The sequence below is a fragment of the Kazachstania africana genome, chromosome 1 (genome assembly GCF_000304475.1).
Source record: "Kazachstania africana CBS 2517 chromosome 1, complete genome".
NCBI lineage: Eukaryota > Fungi > Ascomycota > Saccharomycetes > Saccharomycetales > Saccharomycetaceae > Kazachstania > Kazachstania africana.
In genome coordinates, this window is record NC_018940.1 from 807910 (window position 1) to 821960 (window position 14051).

The 14051-nt window shown below is 35.3% G+C and overlaps 10 protein-coding genes across 10 annotated transcripts; 8 read left to right on the forward strand and 2 right to left on the reverse strand.

Moving 5' to 3' along the window:
* Positions 1-19: 19 nt before the first annotated feature.
* On the forward strand, positions 20-565 carry CDC31 (centrin; the record flags this gene model as incomplete). The annotated part of the gene is made up of 1 exon (XM_003954920.1): positions 20-565. The coding sequence occupies one exon, from the start codon at positions 20-22 to the stop codon at positions 563-565; it is 546 nt and encodes a 181-aa protein (XP_003954969.1).
* Positions 566-818: 253 nt separating this feature from the next.
* Positions 819-1433, forward strand: HNT3 (DNA 5'-adenosine monophosphate hydrolase; the record flags this gene model as incomplete). Its single annotated transcript, XM_003954921.1, has 1 exon — positions 819-1433. One exon carries the CDS (start codon positions 819-821, stop codon positions 1431-1433), a length of 615 nt encoding a protein of 204 aa, XP_003954970.1.
* An 80-nt stretch (positions 1434-1513) lies between these two features.
* RPT4 (proteasome regulatory particle base subunit RPT4) lies at positions 1514-2788 on the reverse strand (the record flags this gene model as incomplete). The annotated part of the gene is made up of 1 exon (XM_003954922.1): positions 1514-2788. One exon carries the CDS (start codon positions 2786-2788, stop codon positions 1514-1516), a length of 1275 nt encoding a protein of 424 aa, XP_003954971.1.
* A 504-nt stretch (positions 2789-3292) lies between these two features.
* GCD1 (translation initiation factor eIF2B subunit gamma) lies at positions 3293-4939 on the forward strand (the record flags this gene model as incomplete). Its single annotated transcript, XM_003954923.1, has 1 exon — positions 3293-4939. One exon carries the CDS (start codon positions 3293-3295, stop codon positions 4937-4939), a length of 1647 nt encoding a protein of 548 aa, XP_003954972.1.
* Positions 4940-5121: 182 nt separating this feature from the next.
* On the forward strand, positions 5122-6165 carry GPN2 (GTPase GPN2; the record flags this gene model as incomplete). The annotated part of the gene is made up of 1 exon (XM_003954924.1): positions 5122-6165. The coding sequence occupies one exon, from the start codon at positions 5122-5124 to the stop codon at positions 6163-6165; it is 1044 nt and encodes a 347-aa protein (XP_003954973.1).
* A 385-nt stretch (positions 6166-6550) lies between these two features.
* On the forward strand, positions 6551-7561 carry DSE3 (Dse3p; the record flags this gene model as incomplete). Its single annotated transcript, XM_003954925.1, has 1 exon — positions 6551-7561. The coding sequence occupies one exon, from the start codon at positions 6551-6553 to the stop codon at positions 7559-7561; it is 1011 nt and encodes a 336-aa protein (XP_003954974.1).
* Positions 7562-7748: 187 nt separating this feature from the next.
* On the forward strand, positions 7749-8072 carry RBL2 (Rbl2p; the record flags this gene model as incomplete). The annotated part of the gene is made up of 1 exon (XM_003954926.1): positions 7749-8072. The coding sequence occupies one exon, from the start codon at positions 7749-7751 to the stop codon at positions 8070-8072; it is 324 nt and encodes a 107-aa protein (XP_003954975.1).
* A 141-nt stretch (positions 8073-8213) lies between these two features.
* PNT1 (Pnt1p) lies at positions 8214-9326 on the forward strand (the record flags this gene model as incomplete). Its single annotated transcript, XM_003954927.1, has 1 exon — positions 8214-9326. One exon carries the CDS (start codon positions 8214-8216, stop codon positions 9324-9326), a length of 1113 nt encoding a protein of 370 aa, XP_003954976.1.
* Positions 9327-9478: 152 nt separating this feature from the next.
* Positions 9479-11416, reverse strand: HRK1 (putative serine/threonine protein kinase HRK1; the record flags this gene model as incomplete). The annotated part of the gene is made up of 1 exon (XM_003954928.1): positions 9479-11416. One exon carries the CDS (start codon positions 11414-11416, stop codon positions 9479-9481), a length of 1938 nt encoding a protein of 645 aa, XP_003954977.1.
* A 1076-nt stretch (positions 11417-12492) lies between these two features.
* Positions 12493-13980, forward strand: PAC1 (Pac1p; the record flags this gene model as incomplete). Its single annotated transcript, XM_003954929.1, has 1 exon — positions 12493-13980. The coding sequence occupies one exon, from the start codon at positions 12493-12495 to the stop codon at positions 13978-13980; it is 1488 nt and encodes a 495-aa protein (XP_003954978.1).
* Between the last annotated feature and the right edge of the window lie 71 nt (positions 13981-14051).

Sequence of the window (14051 nt, forward strand, 5' to 3'; positions counted from 1 at the left end):
ACACACAAACCATTCGAGCATGAATAGACAAACAAACGCGGGACTAGGTGGGTTATCAGCCTCGAGTCCATCTCCTAAGAATAAACTGAATCCCACGGTGAATACTCCTTTAAATAATGAGCTGCTGGATGAACAGAAGCAAGAAATTTACGAAGCATTTTCACTCTTCGATATGAATAATGATGGATATCTAGATTACCATGAATTTAAAGTAGCAACTAGAGCGTTGGGATTTAACTTAGATAAGCAGAGATTACTGGAGATCATGAATGAATACGACAGGAATGGCGATGGACGCCATCTTATTTACTATGATGATTTCTATGTCGTCATGGGACAACTAATAATAGACAGAGATCCACTGGATGAAATTAAGAGAGCATTCCAATTATTTGATGATGACAATACTGGGAAGATCTCTTTCAAGAATTTGAGGAGAGTGGCCAAGGAATTAGGTGAAAATTTAACTGAACAAGAATTGAGGGCTATGATTGACGAATTCGATCTTGATGGTGATGGGGAAATCAACGAAGAAGAATTCATTGCAATTTGCACTGATAGTTGAATTGCAAATTCAGAATTTAATTTGACTTTTTGTATAAAAAGTAGTGGTAATGAATGAGAAACAATTTTCGGTTATATATAAAAGTCAGTTAAACCTCTAAGGGTGCTTCCAGAAGTTTACCAGTGTGTTTTTGTTTGTAATGTATAAATTCTATGTAAAATTTTTCAAAAAAGGTTTGGCTTCATAAGAGCTGTAGATGGTTAAGTGAAAAAACACAATATAAGTAGCACAATTGAACAAAAAGTACAGTAAAATGTCGTGGAAAGCTGCATTGACTCCCTATTTAAACCATCCGGAAGCGTATTCGAAAGAAACAATATTATTCTACGACACAAACGTGGTAATAATCAATGATGCCTTCCCCAAGTCCACTTTTCATCTTTTGGTTATACCACGAAATAAAGTATTGACCAAGAAACATCCAGCGGTTGCATTGACTGAATCTGAAAAAAATAGACTGGAGCCATACATAGACATTGCAACAAAGTACGTATACGATAAGTTCATGAAGAAATACAAGGTTAAAGGGAAGCAATTAAATAAAGAATCATTTATCGAACAATTCATAAAGGTTGGCGTCCATAGTATACCTTCCATGAATAATCTACATATTCACGTAATTACGAACGATTTTTACTCTGATAGGTTGAAAAATAAGAAGCATTATAATTCATTCAACAGCAATTTTTTTATCAATTGGGAGGAATTACCATTTTCTGAAATACCTGACCCCAAAGTTGTTGAAAAGGAATACATCAAGAATAAAGATTTGGTATGTTGTTATTGTGAGAATAATTTTGGGAATAAATTTGCACAATTGAAGTCGCATCTTAAAGAAGAATTTAATGATTGTTTCATTAAAAAGTAATATATGTAGATGTATGTATATAAATAAGAGAAGATTTTATGAAGACAGAAAGAGAAAACAATAGGAAAAAAATAGATAGCCTATAATTTTTGATATTCTAATGTACCTTCCAATTTCTTAACTTCTGAGACCTTTCTTACAGCTTTCATTAGATCTTCAGGGATGATATGATCACGATCGTCTCTAATGGCGAAAAACCCAGCTTCCGTGACACAGTTACGAATATCTGCACCATTGAATCCATCACTCATTTTGACAGCAGCTTCAAAATCGAATTCGCCTACCTTTTTAACATTTGCAGTATGAATCTTGAAAATTTCCAGCCTGCCAGCCTCATTTGGTAATGGGATTTCAATTTTTCTATCCAGTCTACCAGGTCTCAATAAAGCAGGATCTAGTGTATCCGGTCTATTTGTTGCCATAATAATTTTAGTTTGTCCTAAATTATCGAAACCATCCATTTGAGTCAATAATTCCATTAGAGTACGCTGAATTTCACGATCTGCTGATGTACCTTCACTAAATCTTCTACCACCAATAGCATCAATTTCATCCATAAAAATAATACAAGGTTCATGTTCCTTTGCGTAGGCAAACATTTCTCTAATGATTCTTGCAGATTCACCAATATATTTGTCGACAATACCAGATGCTGGGGAGAAGATGAAATTGGCACCAATTGTGGCTGATACCGCTTTAGCTAATAAAGTCTTACCAGTACCTGGTGGGCCATATAATAGAACACCTTTAGGAGGTTTGATACCGACTCTTTGGAAAATTTCAGGGTTCTTTAGAGGTAACTCAATAACTTCTCTTAATTCCCTAATTTGCTCTGTAAGACCACCGATACCATTAAATGAAATTTCACCTTGTTCAAAACTGGTCATATTATAAACCAAGGGATCCGTTTCACGTGGCAATATTCTCATGATGGTTAATGTAGTAATATCAAGTGTGACTCTGACACCTTTTTTCAATCTAGAGCGATCAACTGAATTTCTAACACCAACAATATATCTTGGGCCCGATGATGCTTTGACAATATACTTCTCTTCATTTAATTCCTTCATGACTTCCCCAATCAATTGGCCAATTGATTGCAATGCTTTAATATCATTTTCTGTCTTATCATACAATTTTTCTAAATCTCGTATATTTTGGCGGCGATTTTTTAATTGTTCATCATAACGTCTATGCTCTAGTAATTTCTTCTTGAATTGGTTCAATGCCTTGTTACGTGCCTCAACCACTGGATCGATCACCGGTTCTGGTACAGTTTGTTCATTAGTTGCGTCATTATTGTTGCCTTCTTCAGTATTTAAGGCGGCTAATAATGGATCTTGTTCCTCACTCATGCTACCACTTGTCCTTGATTGGTTATAAATCAGCCAAATTCCCGGTTAATATTGGTAGTGTTCCTACAGATTTGGATCCACTATTCAATTCCTGAAAATATTCGTCTATTTATATGTAAGGTGTATCTATTATCCGTATACATATCTCTCCATTATAAAACTTGTCTTTCTCGGTGGCAAAAAAAAAAAATGAAAATAATTCTAACCCGGACGTTAGGGTTAGAAACAAAATGAATAGGGTACGTAGCAGATGATGTTAATAGGGTTTGGAAACGCTGTTAGGGCTCCGAAATTTTTATAGGGTTAAATTAGCCCTATTATGATCACGTGACCTCTTTTTTTCTTGACAGAAAATTTTTTAGTTTCGCAATGAGTAAGAGACGGTTCCTGAGCTAGAAGTATCGATGGATTATGAAAAAAAATTGGTAATGAGGGTATAGTTTCTTAGACAAGCATATCTCATATCTCTGCCAACTGTAATCTTTACCTAGTTACATAGTCGATATGAAGTTACAAGCATTCATTTTTTGTGGCAAAGGGAATGAATTAGTGCCTTTTTCTAATCCCGCAAGCATTTTAAATCCAACTGATATTGAAAATCTGAATACAGCTAATCCTAGCACTGCATCGAAGAAGTCAGATGGCTCTGCTTTCATAAGTGGCGATAATCCTCGTTTACCAAAGGCATTACTACCTGTTGCAAACAGACCAATGATCGAATACGTCATTGATTGGTGTGATCAAGCTAATTTCTATGAAATTAATATTGTTGCTCATATTAACGAAATTAATTTGATTAAAAATGGTCTTTCACAATTTCTATCCTTAAGAAATGAACAATTTAATTTAATTTCAAAATCTGTTTCTACAGGCAATAATAGTAATGAGTTAAATCTTTTACCAAAACAAATTAATTTCATACCAACTAATTTTACTTCTACTACTGAAATTGTGGCAATAGATTTATTAGATAAAATTAAGTACGATTTTGTCCTGCTACCTTCTGATTTCATCACTGATATTCCTCCACAACTCTTTATCAATCAATTTGCAAATAGAGATGATGATAATTTGGCAATGACTGTATATTATAAGCATTCGATGGAATTCACAGTAGATAAGAAACAAAATGATAAAAACCAATTCTTTACTGTTTACAGTGATCCGAAGAATGGCTCTAAGAATCCCGTTCTCTTAGATATTTATTCAAAACAAGATGTTTCAAAAACTAAGTATTTACAAATAAGATCACATCTCTTATGGAAATATCCAAACTCGACTGTCTCAACAAAATTAATTAATTCCTCGATCTATTTCTGTTCTTTTGAATTAACTCAATTATTGTCAAAGAAAATTGAAGACGAAGAAAATGCAATTGAAGAAGATGATGATAACGATGCTGAAGAGGGCATAGTCGACAATAAAGAAGAACAAGCAAAGATCCATCCTTCTTATTTCAGTAAACAATTGAACAGGAAATTAATTAAAGATCATATTAACACAAAAAATTCTACATTATCAAAATTATTTAGGGATTTAAGTAGAAGGTCGTGGCAACATTGTAAATTACCAAGAGAAACTATTAGCATCTTTATCATTCCTCAATCAACCTCCTTTATTCGTTGTAATAACTTAAACGCATTAATGGACGCAACTAGATTCATATTAAAAATTAAATCAAATTTAATCTCGGTCAGTAATTCGTTAATTGGTAATGATTCTATCGTCGATCCATCTTCACAAATTATGGAAAGATCAAGCATCAAATTATCTGCCGTGGGTAATAACTGTAAAATCGGATCTAAATGTCGTATCAGTGGTTCGATCATTTTAAATGACGCTGAAATCGATGATGAATGTATCCTAGAAAACGTTATTATTGGTCCAAATGCCAAAATCAATAAGAAATCTAAATTGACAAATTGTTATGTTGAAGGTAACTACGTAGTGGAAGCAAAGAGTATGCTCAAGGGTGAAACTTTGAGTAAGCTTTACCTCAATGATGAACTAGAAGATGAACATACCTTGGACGATGTGTCATACGATGATGAAGATGAGGATACTGATGAAGAAAGTGATAGCGAGGATAGTTATGAAGATAATTATTTTGACGATAACGAATACGAGGACGACGGTCTATTTGAACGTTGAGAGATATAATATTTGACATGTATTTAATAGATTTTCATAATGTACACCATCCTTTTGTATGTGAAACAAGTTATTTTTTCTTGTCATTTTCGCATAGTTTTTAATTGCTTATGTAAAATGAAAAATTCATTGAATTCGATGAGCTCAAGAATTTTGAATTTGTCATTCAAGAAAAGTCAAAGATGTCATTTGCTCAAATTGTTATTGGCCCCCCTGGTTCAGGTAAATCTACGTACTGTGATGGTTGCTCTCAATTTTATGGCGCCATAGGAAGACACTCTCAAATTATTAATATGGATCCAGCGAACGATGCGTTATCATATCCATGTTCAGTTGATATTAGAGACTTTATAACGCTAGAGGAAATCATGAATGAACAACAGCTAGGACCTAATGGTGGTTTGATGTATGCTATGGAATCCTTAGATAAATCTATTGATCTTTTCATTTTACAAATCAAATCCTTAGTTCAAGAAGAAAATGCATATTTAGTATTTGATTGTCCAGGACAAGTTGAATTATTTACACACCATTCATCACTTTTCAAGATTTTTAAAAGGTTAGAGAAAGAATTAAGTATGAGGTTCTGTGTAGTTAATCTTATCGATTCCTATTACATAACATCTCCATCACAATACATCTCAATAGTTTTACTGGCATTAAGATCAATGCTAATGATGGATTTACCACAAATTAATGTATTCTCCAAGATTGATATGATTAAATCCTACGGAAAGTTGCCATTTAGGTTAGATTATTATACAGAAGTTCAAGATTTAGATTACTTATTACCATATATTGAGAAAGAAGGTTCAAGTGTATTGGGGAAAAAATATAGTAAGTTGACGGAGACAATAAGTGAATTAGTGACAGACTTCAATTTGGTCTCTTTTGAAGTCTTATCGATCGATGATAAAGAGAGTATGATCAATTTGCAGAGTGTTGTGGATAAGGCAAACGGTTATATATTTGGCTCATCCGAAGTAGGTGGTGACACAGTCTGGGCGGAAGCAACTAGAGAGGGTGCCATGCTTCAAAACCGTGATATTCAAGATAGATGGATCGACAATAAGGAAGAATATGATAAACAGGAAGAGCAAATGCGTCAAGAACAATTGAAAGAACAGGAATTACTAGAAAAAGAAGTAAACGTTGACGAAAATGACGAATGGGAGAATGCTTTGAAGGATTGGGAGGAAAGACAGGGAACAAACTATGTAAGATAAATAATTAAACTCCATTTTAAACCTTAAACAGCAGTACGGACAATTTTTTGTTTTTATGCTGGTTTACGCTGATTGTTTGAAGTTAATTAAACCTTCGCGTCGGGCTAAGCAAGCGATGCTGGTCAAAAGTCATTCCGTCAGCGACACACGCCTAACCAGCAAAATTGAAGTGATTTAAACTGAAAAGATCTGAGATATTGTCCCACATTGTTTATTTGTTCACTTATACTTGCCCTAAGTTCGCTATGTGTATATATATATATACGTATTCATTACAGTATTTCTACCAATTTCCTTTTTTGTTCTCTGTTTTACTAGAGTAGCTAATTCACCCTGTAACGACAGCTTTAAGAAGTATAGTCAATAAAGTCAGCCTATATTAATAATGAGAAAATTTTCTGGTCAAAGAATTCAGCGGGATGTTGATGTGGTTAGACCACCGTCTTTGGATATTACTGCAGAAGACTTATTACAAATTCCTGACGTCCCAATACTCAGTCCTGATTCTAGAAGAATCTGTAGCGAAGGTAATAAACTGTCAAGCAAATATGGTGGGACTATACGCCTAAAGAAGAGATTAGACTCGGTACCTGAGTTGTTCCACCATGAATATTTTAGGAAAGTAAATGATATGAACAGACCAGACACTTTGAGAGATAAGAGGCAGATGCAAACCAGGAAGAATATCCCTCAATACTATGAGCGTTTACTTCCTCCATCACCTATGTTCAAAAGCAATGAACTTAGACCACTCCCAAAGATACCAAAAAGTGAAACGTATACGCAATTATGTAAGCGAAACAATAACCAGAGCGACCTCTTATACGAGGAAATCATCGCAGCTTATTTGAGTCCCGATATGGAAACAAGCACTACAAAACAGCAAAACTTAATTGAGTTGAATAAGAGGCTACTGGAGCCAGTTCCAGAAATAAATACCCCACCAAGATACAAAAGAGCAAGTGTGTATAGTGCCAGTCCTGAGTACATCGGAGGAAACTCCAGTGACGACAATGACCTCTTTTCAGAATATTACAGTCTCAAATCACCAATTCAGAGGCAGTATACGAGCGATGAAGATACCGACAGTTACCGTACTGCGAGAGACAGTTTTGCATCGTTCAACGTCAAAGATCTTGACATTACTTCCAGTCCATCAAGTGACACATATGATATGAAAGAACAAACTAACAATGATAATATTATGAACCAATTGACATTAAACAAACTAACGCTTACCACAATAACGCCAAAAATATTCAATTACGACTACGAAACAGACGTCGAGGAAGATGATGTTATCAGCCAGTTGAAGAGCAAAATCGATCATGTATCTCTGCTGAGTCGTTCCAACACTGTGATTACAGAATCTAGTAGTGTCTACAGTGAAATGTAGTGCCGAATCATTAATTTGATGATCGATGATCTCTGTAGTTTCAAGATTATATGTATTCTTTTTTGTCATGTAACGCGAAATTAAAAATCGAAGTTACAGTATAAAACTAGCTTTTCAAAGTAAACCTCACTTAAAACTTGTATCTAGACGCTTATAGCATAATCTTATTCGTGGAGGAACATTACCAATGGCACCAACTCAGTTAGAAATCAAAGTAAGAGCTTTGCAAAGGCTACTAAAGGAAGAACAGTATTACATTCAAGAACTAAAAGATCAGTCATTACATGTGGAATCCTTACAAAAAGACACGTCCGTTGACCCCTATGATTTGAAAAAGCAGATTGAAGTTCTGGACGATACCAAGAGACTATTGCCAACGTTATATCAGAAAATCAAAGAGTTTACAGATGATCTAGAGCAATACTTGAAGACTTACAGTGGGGATGATACCATTGATGCGAAAGAAACCATCACGAAAGCTACAGAATTATTAAAAAAGCAGCAGAACTAAGTGCTTGCCATTACATATTTCTTTGTATTGATATATCCTTTATAGTACTACAATTATAATATAAAACATAAGAAAAAAAAAAAAGGAAAGCAGGAATGAGATTTTTCACATCTATTGAACCCCCATTTGAATAATCAACATATGTCTCGATTGATATTGATACGGCCAATTCATCATTCTTCTTTGATTAATTTGGAAACGCAGAATGCGTTCATGAAATCTACCGCTACAAACAAAGTATTTCATATATTGAAGGACGCTATACGATCAAATAAATTGATCTTTACAGATGATCTGGCGAAGATATCTCGAGGTTTGAATTCGCCTGACACATTGCCATTAACATTATCCTCCAAACAAATAATTTGTAAAGGAGATCCACAAGTATCCAGTCATTTTTTCAAACTATGGTATCGAATATTGAAGTTTCAAACTAACCGCCTCAAGACAACAATTAAAACATTCTACCGTCTTCAAAAGACGTCTAAGCCCTTGAAAAATGCAAAAATATTGCAGGCTTTGGATCTCCCAACTCCTGCATTTCAGATATCGAGAAGAGAGGTCGTGGAAAGTCACAGGCTAAGAATCGTAAAAAGTAAATTACCTCAGTTACTGCTCTTAACATTAATTTTTGAAGAAATGATAATTCCCATCTTCCACTTCTTTCCAAAATTAGGAATCAGACCTCTACTGACAACAAGAGCCCTTCGACAATTGAGCAAGTCATACAGCTTCGAGAAGAGAGTCATAAAAAATGATAATTTTGCCATGTCGCCGTATCATCTAAAGACAGGAGAACTGGAAGCATTGTTAAAGACGCTTTTTTCTTGTCCCGTACCAAATTGGAGAATTACACTTTGGTCCAAGTTAAATATCAAATGGCGACTGGCTGAGGTTCTGACTGACATTCATCAGTTTCTAATTGTTGATGATTGGTTATTACTAAAGGATATCACTAATGAATCAAAGGAAATCTCCAGCATTTCCTTCAATGAGCTCGTAAATTTTGTATTAGAACGACAGTTATTTTACAACGGAGAGGATTTGAACGCTATGGTTCATTCAGAGGATGGTAGAAATGTTTTAATCTGGAGGCTTATATGCTACCTTTCCTTCAAGTTTGATCAGGTGGGGAGTAGCTCTTTCACTGAAAAATGGGGTGTAAATAATGTGTCTATACTGAATTTTCCTGGTACCAAAATATCTACTGACAAAATAGGTCTAGTAACTAAACAACATTTGAAGTATTTCTAACTACGTCATTAAAATCTATGAAGCTAAAAGTTTACCTAGACTGTAGAACATATATAATACAAATAATGTATGATTGTTAATTATGTTTAAATTAGTTATTATAAAAATGTTTTTTTCTTTATATTCATCGTGTGAATCGTTTCTGAACTGTATCAAATTTTATAGGTTTTATCATCTTTGAAAATTGTATGATGATGGCCAGTAGCTCTTACTACGGATTTCTTCTCATCCATAGAACAATAAGGAATGGCTTTGAACCATTCATCAGTAAATATTTCATTTAATGTTGCTCTTTTTTCGACGTCAATTTCCAAAATTCTAGACATTATTGGTCTTGAGGCATGAGGAAGTAAGCGCAATAGCCTATAAGGTCCATGAATAGTCTTTTTATGACGAGCCTTTGAATGCTTGCTATCTGGATGTGATTCGGTTGGTTTTATATCATTTTCCTTGGTATCATTATCATTATTTTTATTGTTAGTTTCAATTTTAATGTTGTCATCGGTATCATTATGCTCTTTTGGGACATTATTTTCATGAGGGGGGGTTGGAAGCTGTTGCATTGCTGCTGCTGTATTGTCGTTATTAATTGTTTTATCATTATTGTGACTAGTACTTTTATTAACACCACTAGTCGTGGTAATAGTCGTATTATTATCGGTGGTTGCATTATCATGAGGATGTTCTTTTATAATATTATGACGATCTCTTCTTTCCTTCAATAATTGTTCATGATGCTTCGCAGATTGTATGTAATCATGTTCCATATCGTCTTGCATCGCATATAACTTGAAGTTTTCGTCACTTTGCTTTGGAGCTTTCCATGGGAAACGTTTCAGCATCATACAGCAATAGATAATACCTACGGACCAGATATCTACAAATTGTGGATCGTAACATTTACTTGAAGTGATAGCTTCTGGAGCTAAATATGGATCACTACCCACTATACCATGAGCCATCTGTACATCAGAATCTGGTTCAAAGGGGTATTGAAAGACAACAGCACTACCAAAATCAATTAATTTAAGAATACCATCTTGAGTCATACAGCAGTTATCTAATTTTAAATCTCTATGTGCCAACCCCATTGAATGAAGATATTTAACACCTTCTAAAATCTGTCTAAAACAACAATTAATTTCACCCCTTGACATTTGTCCAGTCATGACAACACCAAAAAAATCGATTGGTAAATATTCCATGACTTCAAAATACTTATTCTGATTAAAATCTGAAAAGATATCAATTGTTTCGACAACGTTTGCATGATGTAATGAAGAGCCAATACAGAATTCGGCGGTACATTTCTTGGCATATTGTTTAATGGATTCATTAGGTTTTCTTGGTCTAAATTCTTTCACAGCAAACATTACACCGTCTGTAGGCCTTGTTATAATTTTCACGGAACCACCAGCCCCAGAACCTAAAGTTTTACCCACTTTACCATATTTAGTAGCTAAAATCGTATCGTCATGATAGATATTTATTGTATTTGCCAAAGAAAGTACAGAATCAGAAGAAGGTGGAATAGCAGAATGTGTGTGGCTGTTGTGATTAGCATCAGTGTGATGTACTGCGTCATAATGTGCATTTAGATTTAGTTGGGTCGTGGAATAAGGGTGATGATCTGAAAAGGATCTCGATCCTGTACGAGTAGCAGGAGCTGAAGAATGGTTACTTCCGTTAGTACCATGATTACTGTTCAAATTATTGTTGTGTGTTCTAGTAGTTAATTTTTTACTCCTGAAGAATCTTTTCAATTCTAACATTGAATGACTCTGTTTTGGAGATACCGCTAAATGGGAATCTATATCGTGACCATGTAATTTAGTATTATAGTGATGATGATTATTATGAGGAGGAGATAGCACTGAAAGATTGCTACTACTATTATTATTGCTGTGTGTTACGAACGAATCATTGGATTTATCACTTCTAATAGAATCTGTGCTTGGTTTTCTACTCATAAAACTTAGGAATGATTTGGAGCTTCTCTTCAAAGGTGGATTTGGTCTACTTCCATTTTGTTCATCAGGTTTTTCACTATCATGGTTATGATGGAATGATTTCCTTGAAAGCAAAGGCATATTTGGTATCCAACTTTCTGACTATAATGAGTATCAACTGTCCAAATATTGAACTACAGTATTACAATACAGTGAAAGCAATCTAGAGAAATATAAATGTGTAATATATATATGCTATAGCAGCATTAAGAAGGAAAATTTTTTCCTTCTTTTCTCTCCAGAAATTACAAGTCACTATAATTTTTAATCCTATGAAATTTTGGATCCGAGTTGTTTTTCAACGAGAACTTCGGTTGGTAAGATTTTCATGCTAGGCTGCTAAAAATTACCGTAGATGAACCGATTTTAGAGAGAGAAATTGTGATTCATAACACATCTATGCTTATTATGCCCTCAGACACACAGAGAGAGAACGGCAAAATCAAAGGAAGTGATTACTTGACGAATGTGTTCGCCGGTTAAGTAGGCCTCTCTGCATGGGAGCGAAGCATTGCAGATGCAGCAGTGCCTGGCGTGAAGGACAAGTGATTCACAGGAATTCCTGTTGAAGGGAGTGTTCATTGTGCAGGTTTGAACAACACTTCCTGCAGTAGTATGTATATATATAATCCAGACGGGCACTGCTAATTACGGTAATGGGCTATACCTAAAGAACAGTGGGATCGTCGCCAGCCGTTTCCATAGCAATTTTCCCGCATTTTTCCGGCCGGGCAAGGTTACAGCGGGTCGGTGGATTTACCCGGGAAGGCTGCCCGGCACACGTGTGCAAAGGGTTCTGACGATAGCAATGGGCCAGTATACATCTTCTTGGTGGTGGCGATGGTGATGTTCAACCACTGGTGCCAGACTTGGGTGCTTACCAGTGGGCGTTGTTGCACGGAACGCTGCATTGAAGACCAAACAAATGACGACTTATGCGGTGTAAGGATGTAGCAACACATCACGTGACTCATACATATTTCCGGATAAAGAATAGCTCAATTATATTTCCATTTACGGAAATATGTAAATAAAACATTGAAGAGTTATATATCCCAGACTCATCTGAATGATGAACAACTACATTAAGATGATCAGAAGTACTCACATAAAGCACAATCATTCTAGCACTCCCAGCACATACCTATCCACTTGTTATGACGACGACTTCAAGGGCTTGGCAGGTTCCCTTGACTGCTGACCAAAAAGCTGGCTTAGATAGGTCGATTATTGAATATATAACATGGCATTATAAAACAGGAGATAACAAATCAAATATAGGGAAAGATGATATGTTGGAGAGTCTCCATAAGCTATTTGACCTTCCCAGTGACCCAAATGGACAGAAAAAGGATAATATTCAGCTATTGTTGCCCAGAAAATGGAATTCTATCGTTCAATTGCAAAAGAAGATAATGCAATTAGAGAAAAGTTGTGATGAGTTAACTACTCAGGTAAGTACATTGAAGCAAAGTTACGGTAGCAATGGTCAAGATGTTGACCTACAAAATATAACAGAGACATTGAGCAAAAATTGGATACCTAAAAATTCACCTTTTACTTCAATTTCAACTGAATCTCCAGTTACAGCAACTAAATTGCATCCCACATTACCTATTTCGTTCATCACTACTGAGCATGGTAAGCTCTATGCATATGACCTGATGGATTCTTCACTTCCGTTGGCATCCATCCAGGCACATACGAGAAGTATAACATCCATAGACATACTATTAGTACCGAAGGATGGTAGTAACAGTTCCAATGATACAGCTACGTACCAAACACTGATTGCAACCAGTGCAAAGGATCTACAAATACATATCTATGAGTTTATCCCACAGACAAATAAGATATCTCTTCTCAGATCTTTGTTGGGGCACGATCATATTATTTCACAAATAAAATTTATCAAAAACACACAACACATAGACCCTTTGCTTGTGTCCTGCTCAAGAGACACAACAATTAAAGTTTGGAACACCAAAAATGGATTCTGTCTCAAATCTATAAAAGCTCATAATGAGTGGATCCGGTCTATTGACGTGCTTGGGGATTACATCCTGTCAGGGTCTCATGACACAACTATTCGTCTAACTCATTGGCCGTCAGGAAACGGTTTGTCAATGGGTACAGGCCACTCCTTCCCGGTAGAATGTGTGAAACTGATACCGTTTGATGATGCCAATATAGCAGATGAATCAGAGGATACTATCAACAGTGATGAAGAATACAGGAAATTGGGGTTTAAATATTGTGCGTCAGGTTCAAGAGACGATACAATCAAAATTTGGGAGATTCCGCTACCGAGGTTTCCTACCAATAGACCACCAATTCCCCATCAAAATAATATTCTTAACAAATTTAAAAATAAATATACACTGGTGGGCCATTCGTCGTGGATTAGGGATATTAAGCTAAATCATAACTCTAATTTATTGTTTTCATGTAGCGACGATAAGTCAATTAGATGTTGGGATATTAAAAATGGGGGCAAATGTATAAAAGTCTGGAAAGATATTCATGCAGGGTTTATAAATTGTCTCGATTTAGATTCAGCCTCGGATACAAAAAAATTCAATTTAAAGAGACAAATACTAGTTAGTGGCGGATTGGACTGTAAATGTAATATTCTAATGAAATAATTAAGTGAATAATTATATATGAAATGTTTATTTATAGAAACGAACCATCGACAGTCTAAAGAATAGGCAAC